The 16,682-nt window shown below is 32.8% G+C and overlaps 1 protein-coding gene across 1 annotated transcript; it reads left to right on the top strand.

The window, feature by feature from the left end:
• The first annotated feature begins 3,883 nt into the window (after positions 1-3,883).
• On the top strand, positions 3,884-13,512 carry LOC125049490 (cytochrome P450 9e2-like). The gene is made up of 10 exons (XM_047648826.1): positions 3,884-4,016; positions 4,786-4,985; positions 5,866-6,029; positions 7,043-7,180; positions 9,299-9,501; positions 10,723-10,858; positions 11,157-11,249; positions 11,754-11,972; positions 12,536-12,636; positions 13,339-13,512. The coding sequence occupies exons 2-10, from the start codon at positions 4,786-4,788 to the stop codon at positions 13,510-13,512; spliced, it is 1,428 nt and encodes a 475-aa protein (XP_047504782.1). The 5' UTR covers positions 3,884-4,016.
• Positions 13,513-16,682: the final 3,170 nt, after the last annotated feature.

Raw genomic sequence — 16,682 nt, 5'->3', positions numbered from 1 at the left:
AGCGCTATCTTGTAGCAAGTATTGTAAACTAAGTAGGAACCCGGCACTTACCTACAAACATGGCAAATTAATATGCAACACGAGTAAGAGTGTGTTAGAAGATGGCGCTTAATGTTTTTATAATTTATGAGTAGCATAATATATTCAGCAATCTGTAAAAAATAATCACCGATTACGCTAGAATTTTAGTATTACCTTTAATTATTTTTACGTTCGCCTTCAAAATCACTTGTGTTAATAATTTTACTGTCATAATATAAATCCATGTTACAACTATCTTTTGTCTTTTAAGGGAGCGTTCAAGTACGTCACGTCATTTTTGGAGATTATTGACCCCCCCCCCCATGTAACGCGCCGTAACGTTTTTCTGTACCCAAGTGTAGTAAAACGTTTCGTGACCACCCAGTGACTCTTTATACCTAAAAGTTACCATTATGTCGTGTAAAGTACTGGAAAGTCGAAAATAAAATTAACAATAACGCGTAATTCAATCCCCGCCCCGCATCGTAACGTTTTACAAAAGGACCCCCCCCCCCCAAAATTCTTAAATATTTGAACGCTCCCTAAGACGATGTTTTGGAAGCTTACCAGCAATCGAGTGCTTTTATAAAAGTTGTATAATTCCTTAATATTCATTGCTGAAATTATATAGCCGTATCTAAAAATAGATACCCGGTTCTAAGATAAGTACTGTCGAGCTACTAAGGTCTAGAGCGTATTGAAATTCGAGAGCCCATGCGACCGAGGCGATGAATGCAGCTAAAATTACAATACTTGAACAAGTCATCTTTGTTCACAAAATAAAGCTAAGTAATTCATTTCAATGGCCGTAAGTTTCGGTCACCCCATTAGAAAAAATAATGTACTACACACCACGCTTATAGAAATTGGTTACATTTAAACTTGGAAGTATCGAGACTTTCGTACTTTAGATCTAACTTTTAGTTTGTGTTTAACCGATTTCAAAATACCCGGTTGATACATACATTTCGACTTATATATATATATATATATATATTAAAATTTTTGTATCCAAAAGTTAGCCTGATTCTGATAGAACCACAATTTTAGGATACAAGAAAATTCATACTTTTGTAGGTAAATAAATAAACATGTAGTAACACTTCTAGTCAAATACGAAGTATAAATATTATTATTCACTTTTTAGTACATGTTTTCTATATTAATAATTATTTAATAGTAATGGTTAAGAATTATTTTTTAGTACTCTGGTAACCACAGAAATAACCCGGACTTTAGCTATACTATCTACTTATTAACATCCGGTTCTTCAACAGTCTATAATTTGATATATAAAGCAAAACAATTATCGATAAGATAATCATTAGATACAAACAATGAATCATTAATTTTTGTATTTGTTTGCGATTTTACTCGAGATAAATGAATTTAATTTTATGAATTTTAGTTTAAATCTATTAAAGTATTCTGAAAATCCGTGGTCGTTCAGCAGTTGACCTCCTTGTATACCTTACTCACAGATAGGCAGAAGCAATTGAGTCCAAGGGGGAGGCGCTACAGCTGCGGCTGCGGCTGCTAAAGCGCTTCTCTCAAAGAAACGGGCTCTCTTATGCACCTGGATTTGGAAGAAGAGCCTAAATTATGCTTGGTGAGCTCAACAAGACGAAAGGTTACTATACTCCGGACGATCGCTGTGTAAAGCGCAAATTTGCCTCCTTTTAAGTTCTCCCTAGTTGATACTACTCCTTCCACTTGACCGTATTCAGCGAAGAGTGATTCGAATTATCAAAGAAGCAGTCAAGTTTCCAAGCGGCTTGATCCCTTGGCGTTGCGTAAAGAGGTGGGGTCTCTCTGCATCATCTACCGCATTTACAATGTGTTCAGTTTCATCATCATACGTCGAGGTGGAATTTCACCCGTATCACCTCGACGTCCGTCGTACCACAACTGAAAATTATTTATATAACGCAGTTTTTATCATGCGCCACATGTGGAGCTGCCCACTGAAGTATTTCCGGTGCAACTTTACTTAAGGTCCTTCAAGGAAAAATCGTACCAATTCTTAAAAGGCCCTTTGGTGTTGAAAGTGTCCATAGCGGCGGTATCACTTAACATTAGGTGAGTCTCCTGCCTCTTTCATGTTCTATAAAAAAAAACATTTTATATCTGACAATACGAAATTTAATTATTTACAAAATAATAAACTGAATCATGGCATATACTGAGGCTATAATTAAATTATTATTAAAATATTTAAGCTCTAGGTTTGTGTAAACAATTTTACAAAACAGTACAATTCTGTTATATCACTTATTTCAGTGCAGCAGTGATGGCATAGTGGCTTCAGCGTGCGAGTCTCATCTCCTCGGTCTGTTCGAACCCCAATGCATCTTCTAAACGAGGCTCACCTAATTGTCTATTACAAACAGCAAATTATCACGAAATAAATAAAGAAACCCAAACCTTAAAAACTGGATTGGATTTTTTACTCATTGCATAGGGTTACAAATACAATATTATAAAACTTTTTTCAAACCTAATAATCTAATGGCCTTAGAAGTTTTTGGTTTTGATAGCAGCTTTCTGGATCTGTTTCTTCAAATTATTTTCCTAGCAGAAGGCAATTTTGTGTTCATGGTTAATGTTTGCTGTATGTCAAGGACAATTATTGGACTTTGATATATAATAATATAGTATTTATAGTATGCGCTAAATCCTGACTATGAATCTATTAAGCTGGTTTCGTAACGATGCGTTACGTATGTGATAACAAGGGGTTTGAACGCACGACCTCACGGTAGAGAATCGTACGGCCATTGGAATAACGGATCTCCGAAACCAATAAAGAAATAAATAGTTTATATATTATTATCATTTACACTTCCTTTCCAAGGACAAAGATTATACAATAGTTCAATAGCTATTTATTTTGAAGACTGTTTATCACAGTGATTGATATTGTCAACCGGGGAATCACCGTTAATAGAATATGAATAGCTTTGCCGCAATCTAAGCTTTCGATTTTTCACGATTTTCTCTAAACTTGTAACACTATAATATTTTATCCTAATCTTTTTGTCCCCTAATCTGTATTGTTTTTCGCCTCCTTTTATCATGGGGTGCCTAGAATTTATTTGTGAGTTAAATAGTTCCTTGTCCGAAAAGAAGTGTAAATAATTCAAACTCTATTAAATGCTCTTCAATGTTTTATTCATATTACTTTATAATTCACTTATTACTCTATATATTTTAAGGGCCTTGAGCAGATGAGCAGGCGCAGGTAGCAGAACAAACCGCTATCGACAAATACAACGCCAGGTTTGCAAGCGCGTTACCCGCCTATGAGCCATATGGCATTTTTACATAGGTACAGTAAAACATTAATTTAGTTCTCTATGTATTGGAAAATATACTTGAGATTATAGAAGCAAAGGCGTCATTTTAATATAGTAAAATGATAACATTAATATAGTAAAACTAGCTGACCCGGCAAACGTTGTTTTGCCATATACACGATATTATTTCTAAGAAACATTTTTATATAAACATAATAAAAAATAGGGGTTGATGGTAGAGGGGTGAAAATTAAGGGTTGTGTTGTGTTGTTATGTTAAAAATGTTATAATGTTAAAAAAATTAAAACAAGATTATTTTTCTAAAAAATACAAATTTTGTGGTGGAGATCCCTTATCACTTAGGGGTATGAAAGATAGATAGTAGCCAATTCTTAGACTTACTGAATATTCATAAAAAAATTCATAAGAATCGGTCGAGCCGTTTCCGAGGAGTATGGGAACGAACGTTGATTGATGATTTGATTTAAAAAGATGATTGTTTAATCTTGTCTGGAATTCGTATATAAGTACCAAATACAAATTCAACTTAACTATATGTACATATTATGTTCGTTGAAAAACGCAGATAAACATAGTAGATAATTATTAAATCAAGTCTACCTGTGTTACAACTTGTAATTTATTTAGAATTGTATAGTGCGTCATCGAAGTAGCTTGTGTTGTGTTAAATACGACGCAGTAAGTTGTTTTTATACAAAAATATAAGTAATTCGCAATTTCAATAAATAATTTACTATTTTTATTTGTTAGTCCATCACAGTGTAATGCGTAATAAATATTTACAATTTTTTTAAGAAACTTTGAATTTATTTGTCATTTTTAATATTATGGTTTTAAATGTCAACGTTCACTTGGAGTTAACAGCAAAATATTTATTACGTGACTGTTAATAATAAATTTATCTCATTAAATATTTCTCTAATACTGTTTGATACAAAAAGTTTTTATGTAGTTATATTAATTAAACTATGTGTTTTACACGATAACTTTGTGTGTTTACTACGTACATACAATTAAAATGATAAATCGAGTACAACCACAACTATTATGTATGTACAAGTTTGGCAAGATTTTGGGTAGAAAGTTCGATTATGCTTATGAAAGTCTTAAAAAACGCCTGCGCATCTACTACTGATTTATGTGCCGGGATTTGTACTCACAGATTCTCCTTTTAAACCTCTTTTACTTTAGTAATAAACAAGCTTTTCATTGCGGCTTTGTTAGTTCTATAGAAACGTTTATTCTTTTGAAACAAATTTACTTTCAACGAATTCTTTAGTGGTTTTATGGAATGTGGAATAACTCGAAATTTTAAGTTCCTTAGGCATAAGATAATGAAATCAGAACAAACATTTTTATTAATACTAACTATATGTGTGTTCGTATTATATTTTACACTATTAATTATCAAGTTAATCTTATCTTTGTTTTTGTTGTAATTTTACAGATGTTATTATTAATATGGACAGCGGTGCTCTGTGGCATCCTATACATTTATTTACGTCAAGTATATTCACGATTTAGTAAGCATGGAGTGAAATATATTAAACCTTTACCAATTCTTGGTAATATGGCACCGACACTATTGAGAAAATGCCATTTTGTTGAGGACCTGGAAAATTACTATCAAAAATTCCCAGAAGAAAGGTATGGAATTATTTTTATCACCCAAATTCAAATTATTAATTCGACCTCGTAATCAGTGAAGCAAGCGCCGTGTTTGCCTTGAACATATGTTTGAGTTCAAGATTATTTTGAGCTATGAGAGACATTACAATGATTATTTTTGATACTGGTATCCGCCAGTTTTTTTAGCAATCTTCAATGAGGTTGGACGTTAGAACCCGGGTATCAAGGGATTTTTTTGTGTGAGCATAGAGCGATATGAAGGAAAACATCGCGAGGTAACGGGTTTGCCTTATACCCAAAACGTCGACGGCGTCAAGCACAAAAGGCTGATCTCCTACATATTATTGTTGTATAAGACGAAGAAACTACATTAATGCGGCGTCCCAGCGTTGTAGCGTTACTATTTTGTTTTTGTATCCTGCAGATGTTCTCAAAAAGCCTTGTGAGCCTTCTGGCAGTGACCTTGGGCGGAGGGGCGGTATCATTTAATATTAGATGAGCCTCTGCTCGTTTGCCCTGTTATATTAAAAAAATTTGTCGATTAGACGACGATATCTAAAAAAATATGTTCAGACACAGCTTACACATTGATAATAATATAATACGTAATGTATTCTATTATTTTCTAGAGGTGAAACAGTACTTTACCTAAAAGAGTGCAATCAGTTTTTATGAAAAACTGATTAAGTTGATATAAAACTTTAATAGCCTTATTTCGGTCACATGCTTGGTTCAAAAGTACATATATTTGTCAAGTTAACGTCAACGTCACGACGTTAATGTGACTGCGCGAACGCATAGATCTTAATAATGAAAACTTACTTCGAATTTGACAGAAGTATATAAACAATAGAGGTTCAAACAGAATATTAAAAATCATGTGGTATTAAATTTGCAGATTTGTGGGTAGATTCGAATTCATGGTACCGACAGTGTTAGTTAGGGATTTGGATCTTATGAAAAAAGTGACTATAAAGGACTTCGAAAACTTCATGGATCACAGAGGCTTTGCCGATGAAGCAGTAGAACCAATCTTTGCAAGAAATTTATTTACCTTAAAAGGTAAACACAGTTTTATTTTTATAGTTCATTCAAAATAAAATGCTGTTCTTAATAATATTTAGAGTAAAATACGTTTAAATTTAGAATATGATCGATTTTATATGCCACCAATGCTGCTAATTTAGGCTGACATGTTTAGTTAGATTATAGTAGATTTTGTCAATTGGCACCTCAGACAAACTTGTTAATTGACTCTCCTGTTCATTGTATAGTAAAATATTGTTAGATTATGCCTCAAAGTTTTTCATTAACGTCAGTCCGTGTCGGAATCGGCAGATTATAAAAAATGCTGTCAGCGTTATTCTAAAGCGTGTCTTTGGCACAATCGTACACTGTAATGTGATGCAAAACAGTGTTAGAGTATTCTGAATCAAATCTGTTATATATTTTAATGCAACTTGCAAGATGTAATATGAGTGAACCACTCACTGTGTACACCAGGTACATCGGTAGTACAGGATATTCGCGACTTCTTGTGCGAGTTTTTGTGTTGCCTTTGTGTGGATTAAATTCCTTTTTTGTATTTGACTTGACGCACGTATCAACGATTCAGAGATGACGTACATACAGGATATTTCATTAAAATAAAAAACAACTGAAACAATCATTGCATGAACTACGAAGTTTAGACGCGTCTATGATATTCTTAGCCTGTAAAAATTTTGCTAATATATAATAATTTGGCGCCATTTATTCGTTCTATTACAATGTCTATTTTATTTACTACTTTGAAAAACAATGAGATTATATTTTAATATAAATTAAATAAAACAGCTAATGATGTTTTTGATGTTGAAAAGGTATCCTCTTTTCGTCTTTGATTGTATTATGAAATAGTATTATAAGCCACAGTTAGGATTAAACATTTAGAATGGATGAACAAAAATGGTAGCTAATCATCGTAAAGACGCTAGTAAAATCATTTAATAATATGATTTTATATATATATATATATATATATATATATATATATATATATATAATCATATATATAATACTGATGACAATTATAGGTGATGAATGGAAAGATATGAGATCAACTTTGAGTCCGGCTTTCACCAGCTCAAAGATTCGAGTAATGGTGCCCTTTATGGAGGAGGTTGGAAACCAGATGATGGCCGTATTGAAGAAGAAGATAGAAGCCAATGGTGGTAAGAATACTGAATAGTTATAAATGATTTAAATCCTACAGAATTCGAAGCTTGAAAGTCTGTTTTTCTATGTTTAAGAAGCAAAAAAGTACTGTATTTTTTGTTACATCGTTCAATAATTTATCTCATTTTGAGACAATGCGACAACATTTTACATTACTCTAGTCCTATAGTGAACAAAAGGCAAGTTTGGACGCAGCCTTCCGATTCTGTAACTCACTATTCGAACTCACTTTTCGCATCGGCGGTCGCTCTCAAATCAGTCGTGAAGCAGTCATTTTATGATTTGGCATTCTGATAAACAATAAACTACAAGCTCCCACCTTATCTTCATGTATGCTTCACGACTGATTTAAGAGCGACCGCCGATGCGAAAACCGCTGTGTGAGTTCGAAAGGTGAGTTACAGAATCGCAAGGCAGTATTATTTATTGTGGCTTTTCGTTCAATTTTCCTATGCAAATGTTGTCTTAATTATTCATTCGCTTTAATAAGATCTTACTTAATGAATGTAGAAAATAATCAATGTAAAAAACTATACATTTATATTCCGCAAGCGAGTACACTCAGTGAACTATAAACCGTACTTGACATAAAAAACTTATCTAACTCATCATGGAGAGCATTATAAAATTCCATTGCTACTTTAATTTTTGAAAATAATAACTGAAGTGTCCTACATTTCTAAGTGGTTAGCTGTTCATTTAGATGCTTGGTTTTTAAATAAAAAGACTTTCAACGAGTACTTTTGACTCTCAGGAATGTTTAAAAAGATGTTCCATCAGTTCCTTGAATGTTCCGTCATTAGTGGAGTTTTTGCTCCAGGTAATGACATAATAACTGCTTTTACGCTCTGACCTTTATGCTTATATTAGAGGGCGCAGTTTAAATATAAAAAGGCAACAATAGGCTGTTATAAAATCTACGTTTATTTGTGGTAGTACGTTAAAACGTGAAATAGCATTAGAACACAAGTAATCTAACACTAACTAAATTATGTTAGTGTATTTATGGAACATCAGAGAGAATTTTTTTCAGTGGATTCAACTATTCTTGTTATTTTATGATTACCATATTTTCAAGTATTTTGGTCAAAAACGAACCTGGGACATTAAATCACAAGATTTAACTTTAACAAGTCTACGTATTATTTGGCATGAATTTTTAACGATTTATTTATCTTTGTCGTTGTTATTTGACCTTCAAGGTCATTGAACCGTGATAAAAATTTAAGGAAAAAGAAATGCGATTCAAATTGTATTATCTAGTAATTGTCATGATAAATATGATGGTGCTTGCCACTTTTGCGTAAAGTAAAATTAGGAAGTGATTTTTGTGATAGCGCGTTCGAGTGCAAATCAGTGCACGTAGTCTGTACCCATAGCGACAGCGATTGTGTAAAACAAAAAACTTGGCGATTAAAAAGATTGGCGGAGAATATTGCCAGTTCTTCTTTTCCGTTCTACGTCCTTGATTTGAGAACTGGCAGTAAATGTAAAATTAGATGCATTTACTATGTGTTTCTTTTTTGACGTTCATAAGCGTATATTGTGTTTGTTACCTATATGAATAAATAATTTTGATTTTATTTGATACCGATACCGATGTTTTTGTATGCAATTTCGATTTAGTTCAATCGATGTACGTAGCGCTAACGACCTTGGGATCATGTGGTACAAAAACTCATTCAATCCTAAATACTCACTCAAAATTTACTCACTATTGGGCGTAGAGTTAAAATCGGGTTGAGCCGAAAAATAGGAAACGCTTATTGAGCACGCCCAATGCCCATGCAATGCATAAGTACGATCTCTCTCCCTCTCCGGTCATGCCGGAGATTCGTCTCATAGCGGTATCAGTCACTTAAATAAATGGCTTAATAATAACTATAGTTATTGCAACGGCCAAATTCTGTAGGTATTTGTATGGTACGGTGAAGATTAAACTGACTTCCTCATAAAAAAAATTTTTAAGCATGGACATAGATTAACATGATTGATAGCTTTATTGTTGAATTTGAAGCAAAGTTCTATATTTTATTATTATAGTAAGTTTATTATTTAAGGCCGCCGGATCCACGGCGATTGACAAGTGGTTTAAGGCCTAATTTTTGTTTTAGGAAAAGCTATAGAAGTGGATGTTAAAGATCTAACAACACGTTACTCTAATGATGTGATTGCCACCTGTGCGTTTGGACTTAAAGTTGACTCTTACGTCGAAGAGAACAACAAGTTCTATGAAATGGGAAAGATTGCAGCATCCTTTAAATTACGACAGATGCTTATGTTAATGGCATATTCCGCGTTTCCTGCTTTGGTCAAGGTAAGATGAAGTTTGTGTTTATATCTTCAAAAATCATATATAGGAACAAGAGGTGAGGTGGTAGACAGATTAATTAAAAAATATTAGTTTTTAGAACGTTGCAGTCATAATTAATGTATTTACAAAACATCAAAAAGGCTATTCTAGCATTTACTTATGTCTGCGAACGAGCGTCTTAGAAATTATTACTATTCATTGTCACATAATGCCTGTTGTAACATCGATGCGACCTACCTGCACTTTTGTAACAAATATGGTACATATTGTTAGAAACTAAATTTTTTATTTTATAAAGTGTATTTTCAAATAATTTCATAACACGATATACAAAACTAACTTACTCTAAATTTTCTAGCTAAGTGAATATAATTCTTTGAGAAATACAGTATCTTTGAACCGAATATGTTCAGTACTGCGGGGTAGACCTAGAATTTTTTGTTCAGTTAATTTTATTTTCTTGTTTGATCCGATACAATTATTATTTCATCAGAAATCGTACCTAGGTCTGGCCATTTGCGTTGCCAATTAGTCACGGAGGCAGTATTAAGCACCTGTTGTTATTTATATCTGTATCTATTACACGATAAGTTAAAATCCTCCACATACAAGTACGTCGAAGTTATATCATATTTTGATAAGAAATATACTAGTAATTTTAAAAACAAAACCCATAGTAAAACGTATTAAGTATTATTTTCTATTTAATCAGTGAAACAGTCAAAAAACGTATGTGTTTCCGAACTTCTCTACATTAAACATAGATTGACCATACAACAAATGTCAAATAGCTGTCAAGGTCAGAAAGATTGTCCAATTGTTAGTAATTGAGTCCACAATCCTAAGGTCACTGTCGCTAAGATATGTCACCGCTAAATTAATTTTGGCAGCTATGTGGATATAATAAAAACATATGTATCACTTGTTAAGAAAATAAATATTTAAATTTTTGATAGGACTGCATCAAATTGTTTCAGCTGTAGCTTTTATAGTTTGTGCGTAAGCAAGAGCGAGGTTTATACGGGAGGGCTGGTTTAATTGATATATAATAAACCAAACATTGTATGTTAATATTTATTAATTCATTAAATGTATTAAGTCATGCTAACCCATGCTCTGGTCAGATGAAGTAAACGGTGATATAAGGGAAGTGTATCGTCACCATCTATGTACAATAGATGGTGACACTTATGGTCTTCTATAAGTTATATTTATTATTTACAGAAATTAAAATTGACCCTTTTCACGAAAGAAACGACAAACTTTTTCATAACGCTCGTTAAAGACACGATGCACGCTAGAGAAGCCAATCATATAATACGTCCAGACATGATTCACTTGCTAATGGAGGCTAAAAAAGGTATATTTATATTATATTTACAATAAAAAGACTTCGTCTACAAAAACGTATAAGATAACTCTTATTATGATGCTTCTTAATAATACATTTATCGATACTTGTTCTGTGATCAAAAAAATCTTATTTGTACTATTCATGGAAAAAAATATTTTATTTTACCTAGGATTATTAATGCTCTAAAAGAAAGACGTTGATAAAAAATTAACGAAATTAATTAAAAATTTATGATATCATAAATTTATTAGTGCATCATGAAGATAAGAGAGGAAAAGGGAGAAAGTAATATTATTTTGTTTAGGTCGTTTAAGCCATGAAGCGAAAGATTCTGTTGGAGACGCAGGTTTTGCAACTGTTGAAGAATCGGATGTTGGAAAGACCACTGTTAAAAGAGGTAAAAATAAATAAATTGTCGTCCTATAGTTTGTTTAGTAAATATGATGAATGATTCTTGTGGTATGATATGGGTTGCTCTAGTCCTCCTTTCTGTGAATTATATTGAAACATGCTAAAAAAATATCAATCCGTCTTTTGGCTTCTACCGTACTTATCGACGTAGAGAAGTGTACCTGAAGATCACAAACTAATCGGTGGGTTGAAAAGTTCGTAGGCTAACATAGAAAATATCTTTTTTAATAAAATTTGTTTTGATTCAATATAGTTGCCTTCGAGAGCGATACAACGTTTATAGCGGTGATCTTCAGGTATAAACGATAATTCGATACCATTTTTATAGTAGGTACGATTTGTCTTTGGCCTCAAAATAAAAGTTTCATCGATTACCTCTTCATTAGCGCAAAACTTCTGTCCTTAATGACGTAAATACGCTTAAGTAAATAATATTTGGTATATAAGCAAAATATAAGGAAGTATAGGTTTAAAAAAATATTTTTTACAGAATGGACAGATAATGATCTTATCGCCCAAGCTGTTCTTTTCTTTATTGCTGGTTTCGAGACGATATCTGTTGCAATGTGTTTCACGTTACACGAACTGGCGTTACATCCTGAAGTTCAAGAAAAATTGGCAAAAGAAATCAGAGACCATTTAAAGAACGGTGGAAAAATTGACTTTAATTCTATTCAGAATTTGCGTTACATGGATATGGTAATCTCAGGTTAGTATTACATATTATTAATTCATACTTACTATATTTAAGCGAAATTCTAATTAAATTTAATAATTCTAAAAATTCCGCATCGCCTAAGCACTTGATCATTCCTTGCCACGTACAAACATGCTTTGTGGACTATAGTAACGAATAAATGTGACTTAGTTTTATAAAAAATAAGGTTAATAACGGAACATCATTGATTCTAGAGATTGAATATTGTAGGCATACGATTGGCATGTTTTCTAAAATTGTATGTCACTTCGATAGATTACAATCTACCGAATAGTAATACGTTAAATTGTAAGCTGTTCACAGTTCACAATCTTTCGACAGTTTACAATCTCGCGAGATAGATTACAATCTAACGGTGTTTACAATTTTACGGTGACATATATATAATATATAATATATTTTAATTTTAGTTGTAGCGATGGCTTGACGCGCGTAATATACGCATCAACGTCCATATTATATATTACAAATCGTTTAACATAATATAGCTATGTAGCAGAGGTATTAAAGTGCCTTGAGCCAACAAATAATTCTAACGTTAATATATTTTCCAGAGGTACTACGATTATGGCCACCGGCTATAGCTACAGACAGAATTTGCAACAAGGATTATAATCTAGGAAAACCAAACAAAAATTCTACTGAAGATTTCATTGTGAGTACAACTGCCTTAAAATTAGTTTGCTATTATTATCGGCACGTAATATGTTAGCGCGCGTTAAATGCAGATTATTCCGCCTACCTATTTTTAGGACGAGAACACCTTTCACTATGTACTTAACGGTCCCCAAGACATGGAGGGTACATGCATCATTCAGTATTTGAAGCGATGTATGAAACCGAGTGTGACAAGTGATATCTGTATGCTTTTAACAGACAGATCGGCACAAATTGTCTTCATGGCGATAACTTCCGCGAATTCAAAATCAATACTCCGAGTTTGGCTGTTTGTTTTTAAAAATAAAATATTAAAACTGCAGGTTACAAATAGATTAAACGAATTAATACTTAATTTAAACTAATTGATTCGAGTAATAGTATCCGCAACCCCACGGTTTGTGTTTAACCAAAATGAAACAATGTGTGGGATTACGGCTGAGGAGGTTGGAGACAAAAAAGATATAATATTGTAAAAGATAACATAAATTTGGAAAATATGATAGTTTGCATATACGTTAATCTCCCCATATAAATTGCGTTCACAAACAAAATGATGTCGCGGTGCTAATTTGTATTTATCTGGATAAAGTTACGGGCATTAGTTAATTATTAATAAAAAAATACTCAATATTTAAATTCCCGTTAAGTTGCTTTATTTTAATAGATGTATAAAATTGTATTTAATATGAATTTACAGGTAAGAAAAGGCGAAGTCTTATTTTTACCAATCTGGTCAATTCACCGGGATCCTAAGTATTTCCCCAATCCAGAAAAGTTTGATCCAGAAAGATTTTCCGATGAAAACAAAGACAAAATTAATCCAATTGCATATCTGCCATTCGGTGTTGGTCCCAGGAATTGTATTGGTTAGTTGAAATTAACTCTAGTTTTATAACAACTACTGTATGTTTACGATCTGTATCTGTGGAAGTTATGAAAAAAAATGTTCTATTGTTAAAGGGCATGCTTAACTGAAGTTTTGCTTGTCTAAAATAAATGTGAATTGCAGAGCAGTGACGGCTGAGTGGCTTCAGTGTGCGACTCTCATCCCTGAGATCGTAGGTTCGAACCCCGGCTGTCCTTTAATGGACTTTCTATATGCGCATTTAACACTCGCTCGTATGGTAAAGGAAATCCGCGCACCACCACTAGGAACCAGCTGCAAACTAAAGTATTTCCGAACCAATTCGACTTAAGGTCCTTCAAGAAAAGAGCCTACCAATTCTTTAAGGCAACGTACTTGCGAGCCTTCTGTCAATGTGAATGTCCATGGTCGGTGGTATAACTTAAAATCAGGTGAGCCTTCTGCCATTTGCCTCCTATTACATAAAAAAAAATATGTCGAAACACCATTGACCCAAAAAGACGTGTGTCAAGCATAGAAGGCTGATCACGCCTATTAAAAAAACAAATGATCACGAAACAGATACAGAAATCTGAGCTCCAGACCTAAAGGGTTGTAGTGTTGGATGTTTTTAAATACTATGAATTGATCCGTTATTTATAATGATAACAATGTTTTAAATGATTTACGTGCTTCTACTGACTTAGGTAATAATATCGTCTATGAAAATTGGCCAAATTAGGTTTAGAAGAAGATAATTTTTTTTTTTTTTAAAGGCAATATTTCACACCAATTGACCGAGTCCCATGCTAAGCTGGTGAAGCTTGTGTTATGGGTGCTAGGCAACGGATATACATACATATTATAGATAGATAGACATATAAATACATATTTAAACACCCAAGACCTAAGCACAACACCAAAATGCTCATCACATCGATGTTCGTCTCAGCCGGGGATCGAACCCGGGACCCATGGATTCGCAGTCAGGGGTACTAACCACTAGACCAATGAGTCGTCAAATAATAAAAAATAGTGTTTATTTATCCTCTATAAATTTCCAGGTTCAAGATTTGCGCTGTGCGAGCTGAAAATGTTGATATTTCAAATAATTCAACACATGGAAGTGACTCCTTCTCCAAAGAGCTGTATTCCTGCAAAACTCTCGCTGGAGTCATTCAATCTTCGCCTCGAAGGTGGGCACTGGCTTAACTTTAATATTAGGGAATAATATTTTAGTATGTATAAGCGTTGAATTTTTTTAAAGGTGTTTAAGAAATATTTAAAATTATTATGTTTAATAAACTTTTATTACTAATTATATTATAATTAATAAAATTGTCTTGAAAAATAAAACAATACTTTTAATTGTTAATACATATTTAACGTACCGCAAATCAATATTTATTCAAAGAAGCAAATGTGCTGAAGCAATCAATGGCTTGTTACTTGACATATCATTGTATGAATATAAAAAAAGTGTGTGTGTGTGTCAGCTACGGCGCACGATTGGAGTTTACTTCTTACGAACGATAAAATGGCGATAATGTTCTGTGGCTGTCGACCATATTTTCATACTAAAGGTGGTAAGAATATAATATGTTTTTATAATATAAATGTTTGTAGTAATAAAACGTACCTACATCATCTATGCCCAAATAGGATTTTCTTTCTGTGACCAAAGTTACCTTTATAGCAAGAGAAGAATAAGAATGAACAATCTTTTTAGTTTTAATTTCATTGACCATTACTATTGACAAAACTCTATGGCACGCTAGACAATCTACTTTTATTTTTTACACCTGTCAACACTGACAATGTTGTAACGTGGCTGTCAAAACGTGAATTCAAAATAGAAAAGTCTGTGTAATGTATTCCATCTCATTCTTTTACACGTTCAATCCTACAGATATATATGTTTGTCTCTTTCTACATAACGCCTCAACTTTTCGTGTTAAGGCCCATTTAGGTACATGATGCCATTTTCTTGTACAAACCAGAGCAATAATTGAATGCAATAAATGAAGCGCAATAATTGCCGTTCAAGAATTGTATGCAACTGTTTACACTTGAAAACTTGAATGCAATTATTGTATTGAAGTATTGATAAGGAAATAATTGCACATGCCTTTTGTTTACACCAATGCAACTATTTTAAGGAGATTATTGCTTTCAAGTTTTGACTTGTCTAAACACAGGCTTGTACGTGCGTATACCATTTAATAGCGCTTTCGTGCAAGTATTGCACGTATTTGCATTGACAAATTTTTCATTCAAGTCTTAAATATTTTAGAAGAGTGTCGGAGTTTGAATATGTAAATATTAATGTAATAAAGGCAGGTAACACTTGTCACATGTAAAGAAAAAGTTTTAGTTTAGAATATAAAGAATACCTGTTTGAATTTTATATAAAAAGATAGTTTCTTTTTTTTTGTTTATAGTACTTCTATTCTAGACGCAGATAGTGTAACATCTTTGGCTCTATATAAACATAAATTATTGTTTTTTTTAAAATAGACCCTCACCACCAGAGCTCAGTCTTCTTAAAAGATTAGAACCATTCAACAGAGAGGTATGAATATGAGTAAAAAGGTGTTTAAATTCAGTTCTGCTGATATAATAAAGTTCATTGAGATTTATTATGAGTGTTTATGGGATACCGAAAATGTAAATTATAAGAACCGATGCACGTAATGCTGCGCTAGCAGCATTTTCACAGGAATTTGAAGTTGACGGTTTCGAACCGAAGGAAATAACAAACAAAATAAAAAATTTAGACTAAATTAATTTTTAATTTATTTAATTTTTATTTAATTTAATTTAACACACCCTCACTCACTGCACTCATGTTTGCAAATGAAGAGATAATTGCGTACAAGAATTGCGTAAGAAATTATTGTACGTGCTGTTTACATCAATAATAGTTTTGAAAGGAAACTTTTCCCATTGATCAAGAATGTTACGTTTTGTTTAGACTATGCAATTCATTTATTGCGTTGATATAATTGTATGCTACAGGCAAGAAAATGGCATCGTGTAAATGGGCCTTTACACTTGATTTTACTCGTCATAAAATTTCCGTACCGGGCCTTATAACTCAAATCGTTTCTTAAGGAGTAAACTCCAATAATTATTTTATTAGCACTCGATTGTATGATGTATGGTCAAGGAAAACATCTTGTCGAAATTAACATCCG

The sequence above is a fragment of the Pieris napi genome, chromosome 5 (assembly GCF_905475465.1).
Source record: "Pieris napi chromosome 5, ilPieNapi1.2, whole genome shotgun sequence".
In the NCBI taxonomy this organism is placed as follows: Eukaryota; Metazoa; Arthropoda; class Insecta; order Lepidoptera; family Pieridae; genus Pieris; species Pieris napi.
The sequence above is the reverse complement of the archived record's forward strand: the minus strand, read 5'-3'. Positions and strand labels throughout refer to the sequence as shown.